Source organism: Orycteropus afer, unplaced genomic scaffold (assembly GCF_000298275.1).
Source record: "Orycteropus afer afer isolate SDZICR_OR568_19922 unplaced genomic scaffold, OryAfe1.0 scaffold00017, whole genome shotgun sequence".
NCBI lineage: Eukaryota > Metazoa > Chordata > Mammalia > Tubulidentata > Orycteropodidae > Orycteropus > Orycteropus afer.
Genome location: NW_006921604.1, coordinates 7,247,714 through 7,257,431, shown reverse-complemented (window position 1 = coordinate 7,257,431; position 9,718 = coordinate 7,247,714). Strand labels below are relative to the sequence as shown.

General features: G+C 51.1%; 1 protein-coding gene across 1 annotated transcript; it reads left to right on the top strand.

Annotated features, from left to right (window-relative positions):
• The first annotated feature begins 314 nt into the window (after positions 1–314).
• ACTR1B (actin related protein 1B) lies at positions 315–8,673 on the top strand. The gene is made up of 11 exons (XM_007959449.2): positions 315–362; positions 2,328–2,392; positions 3,873–3,948; positions 5,196–5,321; positions 5,628–5,752; positions 5,998–6,214; positions 6,351–6,443; positions 6,564–6,738; positions 8,057–8,118; positions 8,353–8,393; positions 8,571–8,673. Exons 1-11 carry the CDS (start codon positions 315–317, stop codon positions 8,671–8,673), a joined length of 1,131 nt encoding a protein of 376 aa, XP_007957640.1.
• Positions 8,674–9,718: the final 1,045 nt, after the last annotated feature.

Below are 9,718 nucleotides of genomic sequence, written 5' to 3'. Positions count from 1 at the left end.
CGCGACGCGGTGCAACCTACCTTGACAGCGCACAAGTTATTTTTCCAGGCAGCTCAATTGGCTCGCGGGTACCCAGGGGTCCCGCCCCCTCTCCCGCAGACGACCCGGGCGCTTGCCACCAGTCCGCCCAGGTGCCAGCGACAGTGGCCACCCCGCCAGCCCTCCGAAAAGCCCCGCGGGGCTCGCGTAGGCTGAGCGGCTCCGGGTGGGAGGGGCGTGGCGCCGCATCTGAAGCCGCCGTGGCCCTGTCCGCCCGCCCGCCCACGGGTCGCTTTTGCAGCCTGACTGCTGGGTAAGGCCGGCCCGGCCCGGCCATGGAGTCCTACGACATCATCGCTAACCAGCCCGTGGTGATCGACAACGTGAGGCCCGGAGCTGGGGGAGGGCGGGCGCCCCGCCCGCAGGGGCGCACAGGGCGGTGCTGCAGGGACCCCGCCCGTCTCTGCTAGTCCTCAGCGCGCCCACTTGGTCCTGCAGCTCGGGTCTTGGGCCACTTCCCCTCCGGTGCCGCCGAGTCTCCCTGCCCCAGGTTCTCCACCAGCCCGGCGCGGAGGTTTAGTAGAGGCAGCGGTCCTTGATCAGCATCTCAGGTGGGCTGGAAGGACAGCAGGGCCGCCTGGCTAGTGCACCTGCGCGTGAGGCCTGCGGACGCACCCCGAACTTTTCTCGCTTGAGAGTGGGGTCTTTGGGCAGGGTCGACCCCAGGCCCATTACCACTCTTTCGGCCCCCGACTCTGACGCTGGCCGCCCCTCCTAATGGAGGTGGAGGGAATTTGCCCTTTTGCACACTGGTCAGCTTTTGGAGGGGTTGGCCTGGTGACCTCCACAGGTGCACTACCTAGATGGCTGCATTCGAAGACAGGACCTGTAGGGTACACAGGCCCTACCTCACTCTTCTTCTGGGACTGGGTAAAATATAAGTCAGCCTCTATAGCCCACATAACCCACACGTACTTGGGTTATCTTCTTGTCCACTTTGATCTTCTCTTTAAGTCTGCTGGGCAGAATTCCACAGCCCGCATGGCAGTGGAGAAAATTCAGGGCCAAGCTTGCCAAGGATGCAGAAGCAGTTTGGGTTAACCTCAGAGGAAAAATTCCTGGCTTCCTCATGGACTTATCCAGCTGACGTTCTTTGGAGGTTCCTTGAAAGAGTTTCTGGCCACAGAGCTGCAACGTGGGAAGAAAAGGGCCGGGATCTTTAGCTGGGTACTTGAGTCTGGCAGTGAACCTTGGAATTTTTGATAACTCACTTCTGCTCTTTCTGGAATCTCTCTCCTCCCAAATGACTCCTTGGGATCCCTGAGTGGCTATCTTTTTTGGGTACTCATGTGAGCTAGCCTGAGTCACAACAGATCATATTTAATAAGGAGGCTGGAACTGAGTTTAGGGATATGTTGTCAGTCCATCCAGCAGGTCACAGGAAGGACCCAGTGACTTCCTTTCTTGGTAGACAAATAACTCAGAATAACCAGCAAGCCTGAGTTAAGAGGATAACCTATTGGTCCCTCTGGGGTCTAGTTCCTCTTCTGTAACTTGGAGATATTTATTTCTGACTGCACACCCATAGGGTGGGATGAAGATCAGTGGCAAGAAGGGTTGAGAAGCTGATCCTTTCATTGAATGGGAGATTTCTAGATGCTAGATTGCTTTTAAGATCCTAAGTCCAGCTTCCAGATAGAGCAGTGGTAGGACCAAGTTCTCCTTGTAGTCTTTTGGGAAGCCATTTGAGGAGAGGTAACTACTGTCCTCATACACCCAGTGATCTTCCCAGCAGGTCCTGGCTAGGGTCCTTGGATGTGTGTGTACATGTATGTGTGTGTGGGAGAGAGAGAGAAACTGTTGAAAAGCATCATTGAGGGTGTCTAGTTGGCTTTTGAGAATTACTTTTGCTATGAAATCCTCCTTCCTGGAGCTGGCCCTAGAGTATGCATAGGAGGGTGTACATCATTGTTTCTCAGTCTTGGCACTATTAATAGTCTGGGCTGGACAATTCTTGGTTGTAGGAGCTATCCTATGCCTTATAGGTTGTTTAGCAGCATCCCTGGCCTCTACCCACTGGATGCCAGTAGCAGTCCTCCCTCCCCTGCTCCTGAGTGTTGACAACCAAAAAATATCTCCAGACATTGCCAAATATCCCCTGAAAGTGGGAAAGGAGGCAAAATCACCCCCAATTTGGAACCACTGGTACACTTGTAAATGACCTTGCCCTCTTGTCAGTGTCTCTGGCTTCCTCACAGCCTTGACGGGGTGGCCAGCTCTCTCCTCTGTAGGACTCTGCCTTGACCTAGAGGGCAATGTCAGCAGCTAAACATTGTGTTTCCTTGCAGGGCTCAGGAGTGATCAAGGCTGGCTTTGCGGGAGACCAGATTCCCAAATACTGTTTCCCGAACTAGTAAGTGTTGCTGAGGCAGCAGTGCTAACCCTTTTGTTTGCTTCCCAGGAGAACATTGACACTGCGTTACAGCTCTCTCTTTTGAGACCAACTCTGGTCCCTACCTGTAAGGAAAACCATCAGATCTGTAAGGCTAAAGCTATTGAAGGCTCAGAAAAGATGAGAACAAGCAGACCAGTGCTCTGGGTTTCGCCCTCCTCTTTGTGGAGTCTCTCATTTTGGACCCTCTTGGAGCCAGTGAGGAGGAGAAGCCGCCAGCATGCCCCTGGGGACTAGGTGTGGCATCAGCAGCCAGAATAAAAAGGAAAGAACTCTAAGAGAAAATACAAACTCCAGGAGAAAAAGAGGGGAGTTAGGTACACACCCTTCTTCCCTGGAAATGTTTTCTCCAGAGCTGCTTTATTTTCAGGCTTTAGAAAATGTTCTGTTTCACTTGAGGCCTTTCCCTGAATGGTTCCAGGAATAAGAGAGGTTACACAAAAGACAACAAAACCTGCAGTTCTTCAGCCATTCTGGTTCACTGGAGAAACTTCCCTTAGGAATGCCTCTTTTTAAATCCTGAGGGCTTTGAAGTTGTGACATAAAGGGGGTCATCAAGGCCCTGAACATGGCCAGCTGCATCAGGAACCCCAAGCCTGGTCTGAGGACAGCCAGCACCCAATAGGGCTTCGACCTTCTTTTCTGAACTCTAAAACGCAACAATGCAACACACTGCCGTCGAGTCAGATCCAACTCATAGCGACCCCTCCTTGGGTTTCCGAGGCAGTATCACTACAGAAGTAGATTGTCCAACCTTTCTTCCAAGGAGTGGCTGGTGGGTTTGAACCACCAGCCTTCTGGTCAGCAGTCAAATACCTTAGGCACTAAGCCACCAGAGTTCCTTTCTGAACTCTACTTGGGTGTAATTAAAGTATCCTGTTAATGTGTGGGAACTTGGGTCAAATTTTGGAATGATAGCTTGACAGATCTCACAGTTTCCAAGAACTGAATCTCTGTTCTAGGAGCCCTGGTGGTGGGAAAGGGCAGGGTCAACTGAGTCAGAGAGAGGCACACAAGAGAGCCATGACTCAACTTCCTGGGATCATCTCCCTTGGTCTGTAGAGGGTGGTAGCAGCCCTGCACCCTGAAGTAGAGAGCTTGGGCTGAGTCACTATGGCCACAGAAGGCTGACCCTCTCTCTGCCTGGGCTTGACCAGCCATGAAGGCCTGGGATTCTGGAGCTCAGACACTCAGTCCTCTCTGGGAGGGGGGGGCAAGTCTGAAGGAGATGCCCCTTTCTTGCCCTGAACTTCCCTTCCTGCCAAGGCCCTCTCTACAGTCCCATATCCCACAAGCCTGGGTTCTAGCCTGTGCCCCAGAGCCACATCTTAATGCTTTGGAGGAGTTAGCCTCTTGACTGTTGAAGGTAGACTGTGGTTTTCCTAGATGTGAGCTCATCTGGGTCCCCTCCCCACCTTGCTGACTATATCTGTCCTTGCAGTGTTGGGCGCCCTAAGCACATGCGTGTCATGGCTGGAGCCCTGGAGGGGGATCTCTTCATTGGACCAAAAGCAGAGGTAACACCTTTGGAGCCTGCCTTTCCTGGGTTTGGGGTCCTCATATGTATAGGAACTGTTGGTCAGAGCTACACCTCTGAGAGGGGCCCTGGGAATCTTTAGGGTCATCTGCTGGGTGTCACGCTGGGCTTCTCTTTCATACTCCAACACTGATACACTGTGTTACCTCCCCTCTCTACAAATATTTCTTCCCTCTGTGAGATGAGGTAATGGGTCTTGTTTTGGAGAGCACAGTTGGACCAGTTCATGTCCTTGTCTTTTAGAAGCTACTTGGATGCTACAGAGGAAAGAACTGATTTAAGAGTCAGTATCACCTGGGCTTTATGACTGATCACACGAGAGCCATGGAGGGCCTCCTCTTGAGCTCTAGTCTGGGCAATTTGCCTAGAGGCTGCCCAGCCCAGATTAGGCCCTCAGGAGAGGAGCGATTTTGTGGGGAGTGGATGATAAGCTTAGGTTGGGCAAGTGCAGTTTAGGCACCTGGGGAACACAACATAGGGTGAAAGGGGTAGGGGAGAGGGCATAGTTCTGGGCCCAGAAAGGGGAGGCATGATCTAGAGGTGCAGATATGGGCCTTTTAGCAGATGGTGTTAGTAGGAGCCTTGGTAGTGGGTGAGAGAGGGTAGGTGGTACTTGTGGAGAAGGGGCCTACTGAGGGGACTCAGAGGGCAGGTAGAGGCAACATGTTTGTAAGGGAAACTGGTGAGGACTGGCCAAAGAGCTGGGAGGAGAGATAGCAGAGGCAGGTCACAGCCATCCGGGCTGCAGTGTTGTGAGGAGCAGTGGACAGCAAGGCTCTAAAGAACAGGGAAGGCAGTAGGTAAGTTGCAAGAGGAGGCCATGTTGGATTTGGCCACAAAGAGTCCTCTGGTGGTGCTGACAAGAGCAATATCAGTAAAGTAATGGAGATGGAAATGGGTAGTGTGAGAGGAGAGTGTGGGGGCAGAGAATGTTGGCAGTGAGTATAGAGAAGTCCGAGAAGCATGGCCATGAAAGGAAGGGGAGAGGTGGTTATGGAGGGGGCTGTAGGATGGGAGGGAGCACATCTCCACCCTAGCTGGTCCCCAGACAGTTGAAGCTGGTGAGGCTCTGAGTTCAGGACCCTCTGCAGAGCAGAGAGAGAGCCAATAAGTAGTAGGTGGTTTTATTCAAGGACAGATTAAGGGGGCAACTCCCAGGATGGCAGAAAGCAGTTACTCTGTGAGGGATTTGAGGCCACATCTGGCCTTTCCACTCCCTCTGCCTAGGAGCACCGGGGGCTGCTGACCATCCGCTACCCCATGGAGCATGGCGTGGTGCGAGACTGGAATGACATGGAGCGCATCTGGCAGTATGTCTACTCCAAGGATCAGCTGCAGACTTTCTCTGAGGAGGTGTGATGGCCGGCCCCTCCTGCCTGGCCCTCTCCCCTTTCCACTGCCTTACCAGCTGGAGCTTTCACATCACCCCTCTGCATTTTGAGAGGACTGCTGCTGCACATACTCAGGCAGAATATTCCAGAGAGAGCTAGACCTTTGGGGGATTAGCCTCTGGCAGAGAACTGGATGGGGTTCTTGGGAAGAACAGCAGGCTGCAGCTACGTATGCTTGCAGCCAGGGGTTTTGACTCTCTAGAAAGATTCCTTTTAGGGTCTAGCTTGTTGTCTCTGCCTGTGTCCATGACTCTCCCCTCTCTTTTAGCATCCTGTTCTTCTAACGGAGGCTCCACTCAACCCGAGTAAGAATCGGGAGAAGGCAGCAGAGGTGTTCTTTGAAACCTTCAATGTGCCGGCTCTGTTCATTTCCATGCAGGCCGTGCTCAGCCTGTGAGTGCTCCCTAAGCCCTGTGAATGGCCTGCTATTTTGCTCCCTATGGTCCCCATCCTCCCAGTGACAATGACCAAGTGTCTGACTTCTCTGTCAAAATAGCCATTTGGTGCCTAATCCTTTAGGGAATCCCTTGTGTTCCTTGATTACACTAGATAATGCTGGTGACCCAGGGTTCCTTCCAGGGGTGAGGAGGTCTCCGTACCTCAGTGGCTGAGGTGAGGAGATACTGACTTGATGATAGGTATGCCACAGGACGCACAACAGGAGTGGTTTTAGACTCGGGGGATGGGGTCACTCATGCTGTCCCCATCTACGAGGGCTTTGCCATGCCACACTCCATCATGCGAGTGGACATTGCTGGCCGTGATGTCTCCCGTTATCTCCGGCTGCTACTGCGCAAAGAAGGTGTCGACTTTCACACCTCAGCTGAGTTTGAGGTTGTCCGGACCATCAAAGAGGTGACTTGGGGCAGGGAGGCATGAAGGAGATCTGGAGTGGGGAATGGGAGATGGTGGACCCAGATGTGAGGTTGAGCCCTAGGCTTTAGGTTTCCAAGTTGGAGCCTTCTGAGGGTTGTATTCCTGCCTATTACAGCGTGCCTGCTATCTGTCCATCAACCCCCAGAAGGATGAGGCTCTGGAGACAGAGAAGGTGCAGTACACCTTGCCAGATGGCAGCATGCTTGATGTAAGTTACTAGGCCTGGCAATGGGGTTGGTACCTGGTAATGTTTGCACCTGGGGTGTGGGGAACTCCAAAGGAAGAAGCAGCCTGGGTAGCCTGTCTGCCTCAATTTTGTATTCCAAAGGTGGGGCCAGCACGATTCCGGGCCCCAGAGCTGTTGTTCCAGCCAGATCTGATAGGGGATGAGAGTGAGGGGCTCCATGAGGTGCTGGCCTTTGCCATCCATAAATCTGATGTGGACCTTCGTCGGACACTCTTCGCCAACATTGTGCTCTCGGGTGGTTCAACACTTTTCAAAGGTACCATAGCTTGGGAGGAGGTGACAGTAAGACATGGGAGGACAAGAGGCTGCTGGACTCTCATAGACCACACCCCCACTTTCTTGGAACCTGAGACATGGCCCGTTTTCTTGTGGGTGTTTGGTATTCAAGGGACTTTTTTTAAATAATAGGATTTTTTGTTTTTGTTTTTAATTTGTGAACAAGTGATATGTTCATACAAATTCTATAATGTATGAAGTAAAAAGTCTATCACCATTGTCCTCGGCCACCCAGTTCTCTCCATGTTGGAGTTACTTGTTTTTCATGTATCTTTTCAGTGTCTAAAACCAAAAAACCAAACTCACTGCCATCGAGTCAAATCCAACTCATAGTGACCCCTCCTTGGGTTTCCGAGGCAATATCACTACGGAAGTAGATTGCCAAATCTTCTTCCAAGGAGTGGCTGATGGGTTTGAACCACCAGCCTTCTGGTTAGCAGTCAAGTGCCTTAGGCACTACGCCACCACAGCTCTTACATATACTAAGCAAATATGTATGCCCCCTACACACACAAATTATAGCACACTCTACAAATTCTATGCTTTGTATTTTTTACTTAGCAGTTTTCTTAAAGATCTTTCTTTATCAGTTTACAGTGAATAGCCCCATTCTTTTACATAGCCTGGTATTTTACTGAATGGATGGACCATTTAATGGTGTTATGTTGAGGTAGTTGAAATAATTTCTAATCACAAAGATGCTATAGTGGACAACCTTATACATCCATTATTTCACATGATGCAAATATATCTAAAAAATGGATTCCTATTAGTGGAACTGCAGAGGAGTGGAATCTGTGCCCAGTATAAATGCTGGCTACATGCATTTGTATTTTGACTGATGCTGCTAAAATTTCCATCCCAAGAAGTGGTACCACTACACTCCCAGTTATGGTGAATTTCTCCAGTGTTTCACCAACATTGTGTGTGTGTGGCCTTTGCCAATCTGATTGGTTAAAAATGGTCAATGTTTTCTCCTCATTTGTCTTTTGACTTTGTTTATGGTGGTTTTTGGCTCATGGAGTGTTTAATGGGGAAGAGTGTGGTGAGTCAGGTAAAGCTATATGACTCAGGGCTTCATCTCATACTGCCTCTGAAGAATCTAGGCCTACTTACAGCCATGATGCTAGACCTTTTCTATCCTTAGGAGAGCTCACCCATATCCTTAATCCTAGAAAGAACTGCTGAAAGAGAGGGCGGTAGCAGCTGGGTGGGAGGCACCAAAGGTTAGATATGGGAGAGCTAATGGTAGGGAGGTGGGATGTCGACCACAGACTTGGCTAGCCTTGTGTTCACAGGCTTTGGTGACCGATTACTAAGTGAAGTGAAGAAGCTTGCCCCAAAGGATGTCAAAATCAAGGTGAGGTTTCTGCGAGGCCCCTTGAACAGGGGAGGAAGAGGCAAGTGCAGCATCCAGACCCACCTGTCACTTTTACTGTCATCCGAGCCCACCCAGCCCTGCTTGTATTCATTCATTTTCTCCCAACTGATGTGCTTGCTGTCCCACCCTGGACCTATGGGAAATGCCCCCAAGGCAGGAAGGGTGGCTGCTGTGTGGGAATGGGGCAGTTATGTTGGCACTTGCTCCCTCTAGATCTCAGCCCCTCAGGAACGGCTGTATTCTACGTGGATCGGGTGAGGCGGGGCTCAAGGGGAAGGCTTTGGGAGAAGACCATTTTGCCCTGCACACATCTCCCAGGGTTGGCCCCGGACAGTTGGAGGTGGGGGGATTTCCCCACCAGGTAAGGGAAATGGAGGTCCAAGTGCCCACGGTGGGAAGTCCACAAGAATAATATCCCTCCCTCCTCACAGTGGTTCCATCTTGGCCTCACTGGATACTTTTAAGAAGATGTGGGTATCCAAAAAGGAATATGAAGAGGATGGTGCCCGTGCTATTCATCGCAAAACCTTCTAGTGTCCAAGGGAGCTGTTGGGAGAATGGGAGGAAAGGGGAGCCAGTGCCTTTAACCCTTTCTGGTCTGGGCTCACATACAAGGTTTAGGGCCCCTTGCATGCCCTGAACCCCCAGCAGGTGGTACAGCAGTGCTCCCTGCCACACTCCCCTTCGCACACACATACACACACATACATACACACACTATTAATGTTTACCTTCATGAATGGGATTCTTGAGCTGGGGCATAGGAATTGAGCCCAGCTTTGAGATATCCTGGGTGTCCCCCTTGGCAGGGCCACCTAGGCCTGTGGTTCCTTACTCTGACCCTCATGGGGACTGCTGCTTTGCATTCCAGGGCCAGATGTCTGGGTACCTCTGTTACTCCCCTTGGGGACTAGGGTGGAAGAGGAGGTGAAAAGTAGCTCCCTACCAATGTGTCACTGCTTCTTTTGGCCTCTGGAGCTATTTGTGCTTCTCCTCTTCCTGACCTGACAGGGTAGCCTCGAGGGCCCCACCTAAGCCATTCCTGACCCTTTCATACTCTGTTCTTCGGTCCTCCTGGGGTGGATGCCCTGGTGTAGTGCTGAGTACCAGGCAATCTTCTGTCCCCAGTGAGAGTGTCTGGCCCAGGATCAGACCCTTTAGACCCAAGGCAGGGATGCCAGGGTTCAGGCAATCACAGTTTGTTGTGCTCTCTCTTACAAAGCACGCTATTGACTTGCTGCTCCCTTTCCTTTCCTTTCCCCCCATACCCTGGACAGGAAAGGGTTAATGGTCTTCATTTGTTGAAGGGAAGCCACTTAATCAGGATCCTGACCTGGAGAGGGGGAGCATTTCCTTCTCCCCCCTCCTCCAAGAAAGGTCTTCACTCTGCTGTGGCCAGGACCTCATAACCCTCTACCACAAGTTCATCCCCCCAGATATGTACAATAATTTAACACAGTTGCCTGAAAAAAAAAAATTTTTTTTTTTTTTTTGTAAATCATTATAGTAATATTATGGACAAAGCTCAGTGTGTAGCTGTTTTCTTGTGATTCTTTGTGCTATTTGCTTTTTGCTTCTC

Bases quoted from the DNA above. Each gene is read 5' to 3' on its own strand.
- ACTR1B (XM_007959449.2), top strand. From the start codon at position 315: ATGGAGTCCTACGACATCATCGCTAACCAGCCCGTGGTGATCGACAAC. The intron at 3,949-5,195 runs GTAACACCTTTG...CCCTCTGCCTAG, and splicing joins TCATTGGACCAAAAGCAGAG to GAGCACCGGGGGCTGCTGAC. The intron at 8,119-8,352 runs GTGAGGTTTCTG...TGCTCCCTCTAG, and splicing joins CAAAGGATGTCAAAATCAAG to ATCTCAGCCCCTCAGGAACG.